The 19,226-nt window shown below is 36.0% G+C and overlaps 1 protein-coding gene and 1 long non-coding RNA gene across 4 annotated transcripts; one reads left to right on the top strand and one right to left on the bottom strand.

Moving 5' to 3' along the window:
- LOC128230340 (uncharacterized) lies at positions 1-10,617 on the bottom strand. 3 transcript variants are annotated; one of them, XR_008260202.1, is made up of 8 exons: positions 10,356-10,617; positions 8,719-9,788; positions 8,445-8,531; positions 7,549-7,692; positions 5,274-5,384; positions 4,181-4,258; positions 3,078-3,180; positions 1-2,202 (listed from the first exon to the last, which is right to left on the bottom strand). It is a non-coding gene; the product is annotated as an uncharacterized LOC128230340 (long non-coding RNA). The 3 variants fall into 3 exon arrangements; XR_008260201.1 differs by lacking the exon at positions 8,719-9,788; XR_008260203.1 differs by lacking the exons at positions 8,719-9,788; positions 10,356-10,617 and adding an exon at positions 10,124-10,300.
- A 501-nt stretch (positions 10,618-11,118) lies between these two features.
- LOC128233092 (uncharacterized) lies at positions 11,119-11,993 on the top strand. Its single transcript, XM_052946976.1, has 3 exons — positions 11,119-11,158; positions 11,344-11,727; positions 11,854-11,993. Exons 1-3 carry the CDS (start codon positions 11,119-11,121, stop codon positions 11,991-11,993), a joined length of 564 nt encoding a protein of 187 aa, XP_052802936.1.
- The last annotated feature ends 7,233 nt before the right edge of the window (positions 11,994-19,226 follow it).

The raw sequence follows: 19,226 nt of genomic DNA on the forward strand, positions 1-19,226 counted from the left end.
ACTAGCACTGACGTTCCCATTTTTGTCTGAGTCATTTAAATAATAGATAACAAATTACAAGATAAACAAATTTGTTTTGACTTCTTTAATGAATTATATAAAAACATTGTACAAAGATATCATGACACTTTTAAACAATAAGTATGGTTGTCAATTAAACAGTATGCTAGCTTTAAAGATTTAGGCAAACCATTGGAATTTTACAGCGGTCTTAAAAGGTGTATTTAAAGCTGCAATCTCACCGATTGATCGTTTTGACCGGTACTCTTTTATTGTTTGTCTATGAATGGAGTTTTTTTTGCAGAAATGTCTAGACCCAATTTTAAGTGATATTAGACTGCTGAAAAAAGATCAGATTGCAGTTCATCATATTTATGTTAAAAAAATGATGTTTTATGACTAAAAGCATTACGAACAATGACTAAAAGCATTACGAACAATTTAATGTAAATAAACTTTTCGGCAGTTTTACCAAACATTTTTGATTGGTTCTATTGTGAATTATCTAATATGACTGAATTAAAGGAATGATAACCAAATCAGCCGATTTTGAGACAATTTTGTGTCTAAACTGACAATCTGTAAGAGTGCAGCTTTAAGTGTTGATCTAAAGCTTCATATACTGTAACACATTGTTATATTGTCAATAACTGTTTAAAAGGTCTCATGTACTAAATAAGATAAAAAAAATTCATAATATCTAAAATTGATTAAAATAAATAAAGTACCATTATACCTATTTCTTAATAGTGCCGTTTCTCATCTGACAATACCATTCAAAGCCATCATTTCAACTATGAATTTACTTTTAACTTTCAACTTTTCTATAGCATATGAAACAAAATATACCAAAAATACAAGCCATGAACAATATGATTGTTCAACTTGCATTATCTTTGACCTTTTGATATGACCATTTTCCAGTTTTGTCTATTTGTAAGTTGTGCCCTGAAGAATAAAGTATGACTGTATGAATCAAAAACAAGCAATAAAAACACTAAAAATATACCCCAATCCCTGTAATTTCTAATACAGTAGTAAAATCAAGCAATTAAACATTTAGAGCTGCACTCTCACAGATATACTGTTTCCACAACTTTTTTTGTCTTGGAATGATTAAGTTTTTGCGTAATTATCTGCAAACCAATGATAAAAGATTGCTGACAAAAGATCAGATCGCAGATTTCATATTTCCGTTCGAAAATTAATGTTACTAACGGTTTAAGAAAAGTGCATAAAAAACATCAATGTTTTAACTTAAATAGAAAAATCTGGGATTTAATTTTTCGCAAAAATTGGATGGTTCCAATCCAAGACATAAAATGAAAAAGGTTGTCAAAACATCTAAAGTGTGAGAGTGCAGCTTTAACGTTTGAAAGTAACTATGTTTGCCTCGTGCCCCTGAACAGGGTTTAATTATATTATATGCCCAGTGGGCTTGTCCCTGTATATTTGATTGTATGATTGCAGTAATGGATACTGGTCTAATTATCTTCTGACAATTTTTCACCAATTTTAAAGAATGAGAAAACACATATTAAGCTCATATGACGCTGTACAATTTAATCTCAGTCATTAGGTTGAGAAAAATTCCCTAAAAATATTAATTGTGGAGACATATCTTATTTAAATACATACAGGAAATGGCGACATCATTTACCCTTTAGTATGAAAAAGGCAGTTTCCTGATATTTGAATAGCGGTTTTTTATTTAAGCATCTCAATTCATAGTATGTATCAAGTTTCAAAGGAAACCAAATCATTGTAACGATTGTTTTCAAAATAGATTCACACTCTTGATAAACTTCTTTTCCTAGTTTCAACTTTTGAGACTTTTTGATGAGCCTGCACCTTCCCCCTCTTATGCAGTGGCTTCAAGCAATAAAGCTACCAGCTCAAGTTGCACAACTGGTGAACAAGACTGCTGATAGTCGGCAAACTGCACACTTTATGCCATGATAAATCACGTCCATCGACTTCCAGAATGAAGAAATGACGCAGCACAGAATTGATTTCAATTGGACCTCTCTGTACTTTCATCACCTTGTTGAAGTCAAAGACTATGTCTTAGTGTGCAGTTAGGGATCTTGAGAAGCTTTCTGCTCGTCTGATGAAGTAAGTTTGGCAGAGTGTGACACTCCTATCTACTCATATGGCTAGACACCTGTGATCTATGTCTTCTTGTGTGTGCCCAACCATCACCTGAAGAGAATTTAGAGGAAGTTAGTGCTTGCTAACAAGTCAATGTGACAAAACAAGGTCTTTCATTTATGCCACCAAGAACTAGTATTCCAAGTTTCATAACTCGTATGTTAACTCAAAGCAATTGAGCAGAAACTGTTTAAGTCACTGCTTCCACTTATACTGCAAGTAATATTGAACGTGAACCGACTGACCCAAATGCAATTATAAATAATTTTTATGTGCAGAAACCTTAATCCTATTGACACAAAAGTAATCCAATTGTATGTCTTCACAAAACATTCTACAACAATATTTGTCAATTTAACTCAAAGATTGATTATTGTTTTTTAGTCAGACAAACACAGAGATGGCCCTATATCGCTCACTTGATTTGAGAAAGGATTCTAACTTAGTTATTGTTTGGACACTTACTGAACACTTTTGGTCTGACTTTATAATGCAGCTGGTGAAAATATTAAAAGTCCCTTAATAATGGGCTTACAAAAACATGAAAAAAATGTATTTGTTTAAAAATTACAAAGGGCCATAACTCTTACAATATTTAAGTTTGTATTGAGCAGAATAAAAGGCTTTGCCTAAAATACAACCTTAAAACTATATTTACAAGTAAAACAAAAAAATCTACAAATATGTTTTTAGTATCTGGTTTTTGAGAGTGAATGATCAGAAGAAAACATCACACATTCACAATCATATTAAATAATTTAGTTTTTTTTAAATTATATTATATTTCAAAAACACTGCAAAAGACAAGACACTTACGTTTCAATTTCTTGATTTAATACAGTGATGATTATCAATTCTTATGAAGGGAGATGGGTCTTACACTCTAACCAGTGCAACTTGCATGTTCTTAGTTGCTCAGTTATTACCTTTCTTAAAATTCTCCTCTTGATCTGAGCCACGCCAAAATGATGGGAGATGCTTTTGTTTTTCCATCAGAATGTATAGCACCTCTGTGTTTTTGTTTGTCTCCTGAAATAGTAAAAGTTTATTAATAATAATAACAATAATAATAATCAGTGACTTTTATTGAAATTATTTTCACCGATTGTGCCTTGCACATTTGGGAACAAAGTTGACTTCTGAGGAGAAGATTTTTCCATATAGACATATAGCAAAAAATAGCTCCGCACCCTGGAGCAATGTTTTTTATGAATCAATATCCGGTGAAGAAAATTCATACAGGGTATTGCAACATATTTTGCTTCAAATGAAGACTTTTAACAAAAATAACGTAACTAGCTCTTCATCATATTAAATAAATATTAACACAGTCTATGCCGCACACGGACCCCCGCATTTGATCTTTTACCAAAGTTTGATTGAGAGTTTAGTTTCACATCAACAAGTCTTTACAGGTCTATTAAAGCTGCACTCTCACAGATTGAACATTTTGAAAAAGGTAATATTTTTTATCTTGGAATGAACCAATGTATGCAAAAATGATGACAAAAAAATGTCTTTAAATTCCGGTCAAACATGTCCGAACCAAATTCAAACTATGGATAATCACTGTCATTCACGATGAAATTCAGCACTTCTTGCCCAGTATATATACCCTTACTTTAAGCAGAAGGCAAATTAAAACAAACACATTTGTCCGAAATTTAATCAAACTTTAAATGGTAGTAGGATTGTCATTTGTTCACGTAATTTTCAAGATTCAGGAAGTGGGGAACATTATAAAGCCATTTAACGATACAAACAAGACGATTTTCTATTGAATGTACAATAGTAGTACCGGGGTAATATGCAAATAGTTATTATCTCAAGAAAAGGACATCAAGACCAGTTCATTTACCAGTAGCATCAGACAGTCAATAATGGTTCTGAGTTTAAAGAGCATAATTTCCATTTTATTGTTAGTTTAATCATTATATATTTAACACCAGTTGTGAAGAAGGAGTTATCATTATATAAGATTATATTATCTGGCAGTGGTTGAAAATGTAAAGTGAGACCAGTTTTTTACCTGTTATTGAACAAACTGTTATGTTGGCAGGACTGTCCTCCTCAGCAATGCAAAGAACAGCAATGACTGGCTGGCACTCTGTAAAATGGCGATTAAAACATTTTGTCCAATTAAAACTGTCCCTTTCTAAACAATCCATCAGCAATATATATAAATGAGCTGCGCCATGTGGAAATGTATCTTGGGAAGTTTCCATTCCATGTAATGATGTCATAAAGATGAGCAGAAGACATTACTTACTATGCAGTAAAAGTTCTTACTTTAACAGTAAAGATATCTTTTTCTGAGAAAATTTATCAAAGTGAGCTCTTTTATGTCATGTTTCTAAGTCTTGTACACCTCTATGTTACATATATAAATAATAAACAGGAATAAAATGAGGAGTTGTGTACACACTTATTCCTCCTTATGTACTGTGTAACTCAAGAAAAACAATCCATAATTCTAGTAAATCTCTAGAATTCCCTTACTTTTCTCGCTGTACAAAAATGAATGAGGAGTTGCAAACAAGCAGGGCCATAAAACTTTTGCTATTTAAACTGTACCGCAACAGCAATTTAAAGACAGTGATACTCATTGATGGAATAGGCACTTAGACAGCTACATTTTCTGAGAAATGGAGATCAGACTAAATTCTCCAGAGATAATTTATAGATTTATTTGAAATAAAAAACATGTTACAGTGTTTGTGGTTAACTTGTTACTTATCCCTGATTTAACACAATCATTACATTCAAAATGGTGATAAAATAAAAACAAATATACCATATTAAACACTGTTTACTATCACAACTGTACCCCCCCTTCTTACATACTTAAGCGGCTGTTACCAAAGTAAAGAATGAAAGGTCCACAAGGCCAATTATAAACCATGAACCATGAGAATCCTGTTTACTAATTTGATTTTAAATCACCCAAAAGGCTTTCTACACATAATGGTTCCTTAATTTAAATCTAGTCTCCAAAGGTGTCACAGTTGTGATTTCATTGAAAGACTTGAGATACGTTATTTAAAAAAAATGACGAAAGGAAAGCTTAAACGCAGAAGTCTGGCCGGGTATATGAGCCTGGAAATAAATACGCAAAAGCTCACCATGCTGCTAAGGAGTCTTATATAATTCCCGGCCCCAGTTCAGCTGGAGATGTTGATTCCACACGGCTGGAAAACCGGCCCGGTGCACCCAAGCTTCACCATCGGCAGTATCTGCAAGAGGAGGGTGTAAATCTGGGAAAACGCATTTATAATCAATTTGCGAAAGTTCTTATCCGTCATAAGTAGTGAACATGTATGTGGCTTATAGAACATCTGAAATTAAGTTTAATTAAGGAGACAAAGTTCGGTCTGGGATCTAAACCTGGATTTTGATGCTGAAATTGTAAGGGCCGAAATCAGAACATCCACTCCCACTCACACTCTAACCACATTCCCGTAAGGGACACTCAAATGATCACTTGAGTGGAATATGGGGAGTGACACTCAAGTGATCTGTTCGTATTCACACGCCTCGCTAACACTCCACTTCATCAAGTGAGCAATACAGTATATAATTATACACGTATGTTTATCATGTCGGATTATCTGTTTGACTATGGTGATGTTAACATTAAACATTGTAAACATATGTTTATTTGAGATTTGAGTACCTTATTGTTAGTTATGGCAACAAACAAATGATAATAAGTGTTATTCTGAAACTGAAATTTACATTTTAAAACAATTGGTTAATAAAAATAAACGTTTTGGGTTGTAAATAACTGTTGCAAAATACGTTTAAATGCATGTTTTTTGTTGTCATTGTTGTTGCTGTTTAAAATATGTAGCCGTTTTCCATTGTATCACGTAATTTAAATATGTATTCATATATAATCTTGCTTTTGTATTCTACATAAAGCGGTCTTGGGCGTTTGAAAATAATATATGGAAGTTGAAAAAATGGAAGTTGAAAAAATAGCAGATGGATAGAATTAGCAAATGAATCTACTTCTTATGGGGAAATAACACCTCGGAGTGAAAAACAACTCAAGAAATGTAGGGGAAAATGGATGAAAATGACAATAATAATAATAATAATAATAATAATAATAATAATAATAATGATGATGTTGATGATGATATGGTGGTGTTGGTGGTGCTGGTGGTGTTGGTGGTGCTGCTGCTGGTGGTGGTGCTGCTGATGATGATGATGAAAATGATAATAATAATAATAATAATAATAATAATAATAATAATAATAATAATAATAGTAATAATAATCCAGCTGAATGTAGGCTGAAAAATACATATCAATTCCCTTACCACGCTATAAAATGGCCTAGCGGCGTCACGGTGGCAGCCTGGCGGCCTAGCCGCCTCATGTGACTAGCGGCCTAAAATTGTTTCCTATTCCAAAGCATTTTATATGCGTTCTTTTCTAAAACAATGATAAATTAAATGTCCTTTTCATAAATCAACATCCTTTAGCGAATATCAGCATTTCCCCCTTTTCCTGGGCTTCTGGATTGAGTTTTGGGGATTTTTAGGCCGCCAGGCCACCAGGCCGCCAAGTTCACGCCGCAAGACCGCTCAAGCGTGATGTATTTTGCATAGGAAAACAATTATTTTAGCATTGATTTAGAAGAAAACTCATATAAAAATGCTCTGAAGTAGAAAACAATTTAAGGCCGCTAATGTACGACTAAAAACATTGATTTATCATATTTCCCATTTAAACCATTGAACCTTGAAATAGATAACAAATTTAGGCCGCTAGTCGCCAATCTCACGCCACTAGGCCGCTAACTTCATGCCGCTAGGATGCTAACTTCACGTACCTTTAGCTGCCTGTCTTTGCAGCCATTGATGAATTGCAAACATCAACATTGCTGGGGGTTCAAGATCATTGCGAAACAAAACAAATATATGATAGGCGCATCCTTTTGAATTTGTTTTGTTTATAGATGGCCACGTTATTGAATGAACATGTACTTCAATGGATTATCCCGGTCTCTTAAATATTGTCTGGGAACGAGCATGTCCCTTATTTGTTCCAAATATTTGATATATTTCATCTTTTCTACTTGCCATGTACTTTTTTCACATACACTCATTCAATTCCTATTCACAACCAATCCTCGAGGGCGGTTCAAGTGGCCTAGCCGAGCACTCACAAATGTCCCACTCACGCAAAACACTTGAGTCTCACTCACACCTGTGAATACAGATATACCTTTCACTCGAAAATATCTCGACCGTTATGTGATTACAGAGGATTAACTCATTGAGTGTGAGTGAGAGTGATTGTTCTGAATTCGGCCCTATGTTTTGTTCAAATGAAGTATAAACTTACAGTGAGTACAGAGATATCTTGAAGTCCAGATTTATCGCTTACCTGATGTTCGTAGGGCTACAATTGAGAGCTTTTCTGTAAATTGCAGGAACTGTCCCCATGAGCCTATTGTCTGTTAGGGGAATGGTGGCTTAGGTGATTGGTGGTACCACTCTGCATTTCCTATCCACACAAAACACAGTGTATCTGAAAATGACAGAGAATGGCCATGCACTTATGAAAACTATGCTAGAAATACGCCGTTATGAGTGTATCAGATGACATTTCCACACAGAAATTGTGAGGCCTCCAATAAAGCAGTACTGACATCATTGACGAAAACATATATATCTGTCATGGAGCTATGCTGGTTCTGTGGCGTCAAAACCACTGCAACTGGGCAATTCACTAGAAACATCTTTTCAGAAAAAAGAAACAACCAATACTGGGTAGCCTTTGTCACCCAGTGAACACCCAGAGCATCTAGTTACTTTGAGCATCTATTTACTTAGAAGTAGCCACATTAAGATCTTAAATTAACAAAAAAGTGTATCCGTAAGCTTTCAAATACTGAACGAAGTGCAACTTTGAGGGGGGCTGCGAGCAAATATTGTCAAGGGCAGAAATCTCGCAGAAGTTTGAAAAAGATTATGCAAAGCTCTAGCTTGATGATTTTGGCCCAATTTCAAATTGTTACTCAGTAACACGGCGGCGTAAATTTAATCTAACATCAATATAGTTACACAGAAAAATAAGAAATAGCTTTAAACTCTCTAACATTCATGGCAGAGTGTCTGATGACGGTCCAGTATGCCAACCAGGACGGAGAATATGTGAAACATGCACATACACACCTTTACAGCCCAACATTTGGTTATGGTTTCACAGTTATTCATTTACACAAACTCACAATCAATCAATCAATCAATCAATCAATCAATCAATCAATGCACACCCACCTGGAAAGGTACGACATCCTTTGGAAGAGATGAATCTTGCAGTCTGGTAGACGGTTGCTGACTTAACTTTATTGTCCCAAGCAGCAACTGCAATTAGATAAACATGTTGATGTTCGCACTAAAACAAAGCTTAGTATTGAGTAAAATTAAACATGCAGCCTGTTGGCTGGGGTAACATATCTAAATCCCCAAATGGATGATCTGATCCCAGCCAACAGATCAGCGAAACGCGTGTCCAGGGGGGGGGGCCCAAGGATATCTTGACGCAACTTACCATAGCCGCCTTGCGTTTTTGTTCACAAAGCCGGCACACACAGTTCATTCTCAGTTTGCATGTTGTGTACTGAAAAGTTCCAGCTATCCATGACACTCGCAATAAACCTATCCATGAATTAAAACAAATTAACAAATAACTACCAGGTTATTATGGAAATATAAATGTCATTTTTTACTTGATTGATAAATACAACTTATATTGCAATCAAACTTAATTTAATGCTTGTTTAGTATGTTTGATAGTTTAATTAAAGCACCGCTCTAATTTGATTCAATCATAGAAGTCTTTAGATAAAACAACCCTTCAAAATGATCACTAAAAAAACGTTTCTAGTTCTTTATTTTCTGCAACAAACAAATAAATGTTTTAATCAATTTTCTTTTCACAAGTTTGATTATCGTTTGATTATCGCGCGACAGTCAATCCACAGCGCAATCATCATTATCGATTATCGTGTTAACATAACATCACAGGTGTAATATTTAATAACGTACCGGCTGTCAAAACAAAGTGACACGTGATTCGCGAATTCCTAATACACAGAATTATTTTGACACGTAATTTTACTCAAAAATACATCGCGATCAGTCTTAAATTATTGTTTATAAGTAAGCAAAATGTAAGAAAATAATTAACATATTTTGGTAGTATAACAAATCATTTCTAATTTAGCATGATATATATATATATATATATCTAATAACTATTGAGTAACATAAATTATTGGCTTGTTACTAGTGAGAATTTGAGTAATGTCTTCCAATTGGTGTCTTGGTTGCTGTGCCATATACATCCAGGTTCAAACAATACACTTAACGAGGTGCTAAGTGTACTATTTATCACCTTGTTAAATGGTGGTTACCATATGAGCAATTGATTTCTTGACGGTTACGAATTGACTGACAAAATGGTTACGAAATAACCAAGATTCAGCAGTAACGAAATGGTAAGGTTACGAAATGACCAGATCCCCGTCAAATGCCCCTGGGGACATCCTAGGTTAGGCCCATTCCCTGTTTTCAGCGCAAAAACAATAACACTGCATTCACTCAGCACTGCCGGTCCACCTGGAACGTAAAAACATAGCCCATTTCCCCTGCTATCCCTGGTATAAACAAGACCTGCCTGGGGGCAATTGACTGGTGCATAACTGTGGCAGAATAAGGGAATTATTTTATTGTTGCATTTATTATCAAATATGAGAATTTAAGACACATGCAAAGAGCCACAATACGAATTGGTGATAGTGTTCGTTCTGTTCTGCTATTTAAAGCTGGTGAGAATGACTAATGACATGACATTGACAAACAAAATGTAAGGCATTTGAATGTATCATTTCGTCTTTTATTTATTAAAATCTGAGATGTTAAGGGAACATATCCCTTTTTAGATTGGAACATACCAAATAATAATAAGCGACGATGTAGTGGTAAACCAAGTTTGTTAATCAATCGAGTTTCTCCAAAATACAAGCAAAACTTACACCGGATGTTGATACTAGTGATTTAGTTTCGGATGAACAAAATCCGGATAAATCATTTGCTTTTCATCCAAAGGGTGGACGATTTATACTACTGTACAAAAGTCATAAAAATAAACGAAAAAAACGTTGAATATGTATTTTAAACACTTACCAAGTTACCATTCTCTTTCCGTAAGAGATGAACGCCATACTGCATAATTGCACGGAGATGGTACCACGGAGATACCCAAAAATTTCCGTTATATTCCGGAAAGTTAAATTTCTGTATACTTGAAAATTTGGATGCTGATGGTACACGAAATATCGAATTTCCTTATTTCTGTTTTTTATGGAATGAAACCTCGGGATAATATACAATAGGCTTTAAATAAAGTAAAACAAATAAAAAATGCTTAGTATATAGCTATTTTTGACCAAAATTATGATTTTTTCCCTGGTCGCCTTAATGGGATCAAGACAAATCGGCCTCTTACCAAATCGGCCTACTACCAAATCGGCCCCTAAGACGTTTCGGCCCTGCCATTTCGTCCCCTTAATTAAAATGACTCGAGACGTTTCGGCCCCTTAGTGATTTTCAACAGAGACATTTCGGCCCCTTAATTTTATTTTATTTTTCATCTTGAGTATGAAGTAAAACATTGTAGGTCGTCTTATAAATGTAAATGAGATCTGTAAATAAGTTGTAAATAACATATTTAAATTTAATTAATTTGATTAATAATAGTTTTTTTCATCCTTACCTGATTTGAATATAAAATACTGAATTTCATAAAAATTAAAATGTATAACTTTCTTTCCATGTGTTTGTTTATTTATAATTAAATTGTAGTTAATAAGATGTACTGTATAATAGTTTTTATAAAATATCTGTTCTCTTCTGTTCATAAATCATTATCCCTCAATATCCATCTTAAATGGCATCTCCAGAGAAGATTACTTTAAAGCCAGGAAAAAGTTAACCACAGTACAGTTCGTCTGCAAGCCCTGCAATGTTACGAGGGACGGTTTGGTACCTATTGATGTAAGTATAAAATTAAAAAAAAACGTCACTATTTATATATATTAATAGTATGAATTTATAAGGTTGAACAGAATATATATTTTATGTGTGTTAATATGCCTTTGTTATTTATTTTCAGTCACCAGTACGCGATGTTCTCAGTGTGACTTCAGCACAGGCAGTTCTGCATCGATCGTTTTCCCGGGTACCCAGCTGAAGGGATGCGCATTTCATTGGTGCCAGGCTGTTCTGCGCCACGTCCAGCACCTGGGGCTAAAGGCAACTTATGAGCGGAGAGAGGGAGCCCACCAGCTCATCAGGAAGCTCTTGGCGCTTCCATTTCTTCCAGGACAACACATAGAGCGCGCCTTCATCAAGCTTAAAGACCGGGCCGAGGGGAGTTCGAACCAGATGAAGGAACTCTTCACGTACGTTGAAGATCAGTGGATGGAGAGCTCCCTCTGGAGCACCACTGAGTGGTCTGTGTACCGACAGACGATACGAACCAACAATGACACCGAAGGTAAATACAAAACTGTTGTAAATATTTATTTATTATATTCCCCGTATCATTTCCGGTAATAGCATTCACTAAAAATAGAAAATCATGTATGTTTTAATTTTAATTGTGTTATGACTGTAATTTCAGGATGGCATCGCCGTTTGAACTTTTCTGCCGGTCGGTCAATCCTGCAGTTTTACGTTTTGCTGAGTCTGCTGCTGAGGGAATCCAAAATGGTGAAGGTAACACATCAACTGGTGTCAATGGACGTTTTTATTGACATTTGATACATCAAATCTGGACTGAAAATATTAAGGAGACCAATTTTTGTCGCCTTAATCCAGCGGTCCCCATAATGCCTAGATTAATATATATATGGTCACCTTAATATCTGTAGTAGATGTATATATATATGGTATATGCAATATACCAATTGTATTTCAACGCAATTAGAATAAGAATACTGATTATAACTGTTATCTCCATGACATGTATATGCTCATTCATAAAATGACAAAGAATTTATATTTGTCTGTTTATAAATAAGTTCGTCCAAATAAAATAAGGGGCACTTTACTATACTAGCGCGACTAGTTGGCCATTTTCTACCCGAAGCATTCACGTTAGGCATCATATTGATAGTTCACTTTAAATACAACCCACAGTTTAAGCCAATGAAGTTGCAGATAGGCAATAATTGAGAATTTTACCTTTTGCGGGTGTTTGAACGTCCGCCTTCTGCCAATCATTCGATACAGCACTCCCTGCGTCACATTTTGCGTTTTCAGTGTACCGCACTACCCCGAATTTAAAAAGGCAATGAGGTGGTATTCTAAGTCAGTTATTGACCTGAAGTAAGTTCTTAATGAATAAGAAGGGCTCATTTGCTACGCTCACTCCGCCCATACTTCATGTCATCTAACTATTACTTGGAACATTACGTGTTAGTTGATTAGTGTCGCCATTACAGTTTTTTTAACATAGTACATGTGGTGTGAATATGAAAGCTCTATTAATTATAGAATTGTTGCAAATTACAAGGGCTATAATCCAGTCATGCCCGTGAGAATCTGACTATTATTATAGGAACCAAGGTCTCATTTATATTTAACTACTGTTTGGTGAATATTAAATACGAAACAGGTGCCCCGTTGTGTTCATAATCCATTTTATAGCAACTTTGACAACTTCAATGGCCACAATCAACTCAGGCATGGATCCGGCTGGTTTTCGAAAGGGGCCGTGATTTAATCAATATATAACTACTGTATAACTATTGTATACGTCCGATAAACTTACGAGGCTGTATTGTGTTCACAAGCCCTATTATAACAATTTATTTTAACAATATCAAGGGGCCATATTCAAGTCATACTTAGTGGATCTAGCTGGTTGTCGTAAAGGACCGTGATTAAGCAATTAGTTCACTACTGTATATGTTTAATAAACATCTTGTAATAAATTTGGGATTTATTGAGTTTACAATCACAATTATTGAAATCAACATCGAGTTGTCTTGCAAGGGAGAGTATAACAAAAAGAACTGCACTCTCTGTGAAGTTTTTGTCTCCCTTAGACTGTAATTTTCACGTAAGATATGTTTGACCAAGATACATTTAAAACTGAATACTTTATCGCGTTTACAAGAAATTGTTTACAGGTGAACGCACCCACGGCCGAACGGACGATGGACACAGCACCATCGCATAGGCTCCTCTAGCCTTTGGTCAGAACTAAACTTGGGCTGTAAAAGAACTTTCAACGAACAAAACAAACGGTGACATGAGGGCTTCGTAGTACTAGTACGGAGTAGCAGTCTGGTGTATGTTTTTGGACAAAAGCGACATAACTCATTATATATTAAACTCAATCCTTCTCTAGCAGCATGTGTACCAAAATTATATTTAAGTGTTTTTTTTGCGTGATGGCCTAACCTTTTGCACTTCGTCAACGACGACTCCAACACTATACCAATTACCAGATCTTTTTCTTTGAAGACGGATCAGCAAGCAGCTATTTCTGTACATTTGAGCGTTCAGACTTGCTGAACAATTAGGCGAAAAAAATAACGAAATTTTACCAAAAAAGAACAAGAAGGGAAACAAACCTGAAGACAATTGTGGACTGTCAAAAGTCTGTAGGGCAGAAAGACGTACAGAGCCAAAGCAGACACGGGTAGATAGTCTGGCACCTTAACCTCTTGATGTGGCATATCTATCGCCGAAACCTGTGGTGCTTAAAATGAAGGTGTTTATTCCTTCAAAAACGTTATTGCAGACAATCGATATGCAACAGAATGCACTAGAACGAAATGTTCCTACGTTTACAAAATTATTGCAATAGCTACACTTGGAAGTCAAATAATCATTGATAAACCTGGTCTTTTCAGATAGCACATGAACTTGTTAATGATACCGTTTGTTAGCAGTTTACCCAGCAACGAATATACAATAATCCCTACAATATGCACAGGAATAGACAAAAATAGACTGAAAATGTCCATTAAGTCTGAAAGTTATCTCTTGTTAAAATAATCATTTGGAAAGAAAGAAAGAATGCACCTAATAGAAGCTACTGACAAAGGTTTACAAAGGTCTAACAGTGACGCGGATTGTACAATTACTACCGTTGGACATGAAACTATTAATAGTTTAAAGAGCACATACATTTGTTTGTAATACGTTGTACTAGCAATGAAACAAACAAAACCCTTATACAATATGCACAGTTGGAATTTAAGAATAAGCATAAAGGCTTGAACTGTTCCTTCTGAAAGTTGTTCTTTTGTTTATAATCTGGACGAGACCCTTAAGGGGCACTTCATCCAAAGTATTCTTGTTAGTGAAAATATATACCAGTGTTTACAAGTTTGCAAATGCCAGTGGTGTCGTCAATGTCAAGATGGCCAGCACCAGTTCCACTCTGGTAACTCACTTTGTGGTAAATTGAAATGTTTAAAAATTGCGATCCGATTCAAACATCGTATGAATAGTTCATGGCTTATGATAGTTAAGAAAAGTTTATTTATCGATACAAATACACTCATTTATCTAAGATAAATTTAAAGCTGGAATGAATCGTGTGCTTGGTATATAACCAGGCCTGGTGTTACTATCTAGAAGCCATGCGATTATGCCTCTAGTTTCAGAAAACCGAGCTTAAATGATTGCTTGAAAACTATTGCATGAGGCCTCAGATGTAAAATATAATAATATATCTTGTCAGAGCTCTTCAGCATAATGCAAGAAGTTCCATATATTATTGTGTTTTTTCAATCAGGACTAGCGTCGACTTGAGAAGAATATGCAATTATATATCTCGCTGAGTAATTTAAATCACAATGCGTGATATAAACAAAGTCAAACAATCGATAATTATCTGATGTACTAAATTTTATACACCGGCCTTAACCTAAAATCGAGAAACTTTCATGTGCAGAATGGGACATCTAGGACATTAAGGCGGAGAAATTTGGACACAGAACATACAGTACATTTGTTGGTATAAGTGTAAGATCGTATCTTATTTCACGAGTGTTACAGAAAACTATATACTCAGGCCTAGTGAGTCCTCCAGTGAAAATATTTTTCGACGATCACGAATGAAATAAAATATATTTTACAGTAAAACGACTCTCTCAAGCCGATGGCGTAGACTGTCGTTGTGAAATAGTTCTCCAGGATTTTTTTTGTTTTTAATTTATTATATGCTTCTGTTTTATTATAAATATGTCATAAATATGAGGTAATATGTCGATATTTTTATTCACGCATTTATGATCCTAAAAATAACAGGCAATGTACAAATTATATTTAAATTTGACAGAGCATGAATACATTCTCCGAAGTAAACTGGAATAAATATTTGATTCTTTTATATAAATTGACCTTGTGTTAAAACAAGAGTAAAGAACAAAGTCATGACGAATTTTAAAAGTACTTCTTGCAGTAAACATATCAAATTGATATTTTCATTGCCGTTTTTTGTTACTGATACAACTCCATATTTCACCGAATAGCATACAAAAATAGTGCCCTACCGGTTAAAATCAACGAGTGTTTTTGTTTTATCGTTTTCTTTACCACAGCAACAATGTATTATCTCTGTTTACACCCTAACATCATATCAGGTCCATTAAAACAACACGCAATTGCCGTACTTCTTTATACATGGCAGAATCAGGTTGTGGTGGGGTAGTTTTAATATGTTCAGAAACCTTAATGTTTCTGCTATGTGTTCATGCTTCAAATAAAATTACAAGACTTTCGTTGAAAATGACTTCTGCTCCTTAGGAGTGTGTATCCTAGGAAGCAAGCAACACATTTAAAATAACTTATTTAATATTTGAATTGTGGAAAATAATCTTGTACGTTTAACGAAAAGCAAACCAGTTGGTGCTTTTCACCATTAGTCCTAATCCTTCCAGGTAGAGGGGTTATGGTGTTGACACAAGACATGATTGGTTAAATAGTTTACCACTAAATTATCGGGGCTTATTTGAAGAGGATGTTGCATACACATTTTGTCAGCTCAATGTCCTCTCGATATATGTCCTACCGTTTAACATTAAGTTCTTACATTAATTTAAAATTTATTTCAACAAGATTGTATTTAACTCTGAGTTTTCACACATGATTATGTAAAAAGTATTTAGTATGTTTCAAACACACCAAGTCCTAAAGAATGGAATTGTTGCCTCAAGTGTAGACAAACTTTTTGTTAAGATTTTGAAAATATTTTATTACATGGGCATGACCTACAATCAAACTTGATCTACGTTATATCATGACATATTGTAACAAATTTCATGAGGGATTTATTGAAAAAACGAATCAGAGGTTTAATTGTCATCCAGGAAAGTACAGTTCAGATTAAAATATTCAGATCTATAGAACTTTTCGGGAAACTAATTGAAGTGTTTGATCTCAGGACATTGCACGACAAGCATTCTTTTTGTGAGTTACATCACAAATAAGCATTAACAAACATCTTTAAAACCAATTAAAATACCTTGCAAATCTTACAAAAACCACATTATTAGATTATATAATTGTTTTAAAATGCATTATTACGTTTACAAATTAGTTAAAGTTAAAAAACATACAGTTTATGAACATCAAAAGCGTTAAAATACCAGTACTTACCAGAGCGCCAAACCTTGCACAATACCTCAACACCACCGACACAGTGCCAATGCTTTCACAATACCTCAACACTGACGGCACAGTGTCAATGCTTTCACAATACCTCAACACTGACGACACAGTGCCAATGCTTTTACAATTCCTCAACACTGACCACACATTGCCAAGACGTTCACAATACAACAACACCGAGGACACAGCGCAATGGCTTTCACAATACCTCAACACAGACAACACAGCGCCATGGCTTTTACAATACCTCAACACTGACGACACAACGCCAAGCTTTCACAATACCTCAACACGAAATACACAGTGTCAAGGCTTTCACAACACCTCAATACTGACGATGCAGCGCCATGGCTTTCATAATACCTCAACACGGACGACACAGAGCCGAACCCTTTACAATACCTAAAAAATGTCGATACAGTGCTAAGGCTTTTACAATCCCTTAACACAAGAGAGACAGCGACACGTAATTCACAATACCCTTAACAAGGAAGACACAGCGTCAAGGCTTTTACAATACCACAACACAAACGACACAGGGACATGGCATTAACAAAACCTAAACACGGACGATACATCGACACGGCATTCACAATACCCTACACGGTAGACAAAGCGCCAAGGCTTTTACAATCCCTCAACACCGACGACACAGCGCCGAAACTTTTACAATACCTCAACACCGACATCACAGCGCCAAGGATTTTACAAAAACCTCAACAATCATGACACAGTGTCAAGGCTTTCTCTATACCTCAACACTGACGACAAGGCGCAAAGGCATAAACACGTCCTCAAAACCGACGACAAAGCGTCGATGTTCTAATTCCTAAAATCTGACGACACCGGAGACGGCATTCACAATACCCCAACACGGACGACACAGCGCCAAAGCCTTAACAATACTTCAAAAATGTGAACACATTGTCAAGGTTTTTACAATTCCTCAACACAAACGACACAGCAACACGGCATTCACAATATCCCAACAGTGTCGACAGATCACAAAGACCTTTACAATTCCTAAACACCGACGACACAGAGCCGAAACTTTTACAATTCCTCAACACCGACGACACAGCGCCAAGGCTTTTAAATCCATGATTACATACGACACAGCGACATGGCATTCACAATACCCAAACACGGTCGACAGAGGACCAAGACCGTCGCAATTTCTTAACACCGACGACACAGTGCCGAAACTTTTACAATACCTCAACACCGACGACACAGCGCTAAGGTTTTTACAATACCTCAACTCCCACGACACATTGCCAAGGCTTTCACTATACCTAAACACTGACGACACGGCGCAAAGGCATAGCGAATATCACAACACCGACCGGACAGGGCCAATGGCAATGCATTAATAATTCCTCAACCGTTACGCCGACTACGTATCCCAAGGCATTTAAAATTCCCCAACACCGAAGACTTTCACTATACCTAAACACTAACGACGCAGCTCTGCGACTTTCACAATTCCTCAACAGCAACGACACAGCGACATGGCATTCATAAGACCCCATCATGGTCGAAACAGCGCCAAAGCTTTTACAATCCCTCAACACTGACGACACAGCGCCAAGGCATTAACAATCCCTAAACACCAATGACACTTTGCCAAGGCATTCCCTATTACTCAACACTGACGACACAGCGCCAATGCATTAACAATTCCAAAACACCAATGACACTTTGCCAAGGCTTTCACTATTCTTCAACACTGACGACACAGCGCCAAGGCATTAACAATCCCTAAACACCAATGACACTTTGCCAAGGCATTCACTATTCCTCAACAAAGACGACACAGCGCCAATGCATTAACAATCCCTAAACACAAATGACACTTTGCCAAGGCTTTCACTATTCCTCAACACTGACGAAACAGCGCCAATGCATTAACAATCCATAAACACCAATGCCACTTTGCCAAGGCCTTCACCATTCCTCAACACTGACGAAACAGCGCCAAGGCATTAACAATTCCTCATCACCGACGACACAGGGCAGAGGTATCAACAAATCTTCAACACCGACGACGAAGCGCGAAGGCTTCACAATTCCTTAACACTGACGCCGCAGCGCCAAGGCTTCACAATTCCTCAACACTGACGCCGCAGCGCCAAGGCATTCTTAATTGCTATTTTAGCAACAGGTGGCATTCATATGATGTGTCAAATATAACACTATTGAAGAATTACGTTACATTTAAAAATCACTTTTCTGAGCCCGAGTCTCCAACTGAGCCCGGAGCTTTTGCTTCTATGTTGATATATGCTACCACTCTTATAAATTAGTATATATTTGATGAAACCCTTTATCTGTCCTCTATCGTGCAATGGATATATGGTCATC

This window comes from Mya arenaria, chromosome 4 (genome assembly GCF_026914265.1).
Source record: "Mya arenaria isolate MELC-2E11 chromosome 4, ASM2691426v1".
NCBI classification, from domain to species: Eukaryota; Metazoa; Mollusca; class Bivalvia; order Myida; family Myidae; genus Mya; species Mya arenaria.

What these genes read in the sequence shown, in the direction of transcription:
- LOC128233092 (XM_052946976.1), top strand. Translation starts at nt 11,119, where the DNA reads ATGGCATCTCCAGAGAAGATTACTTTAAAGCCAGGAAAAA. An exon ending in TACTTTAAAGCCAGGAAAAA is followed by an intron (nt 11,159 to 11,343) that starts GTTAACCACAGT and finishes ATTTATTTTCAG; the next exon opens with TCACCAGTACGCGATGTTCT. An exon ending in AACCAACAATGACACCGAAG is followed by an intron (nt 11,728 to 11,853) that starts GTAAATACAAAA and finishes CTGTAATTTCAG; the next exon opens with GATGGCATCGCCGTTTGAAC.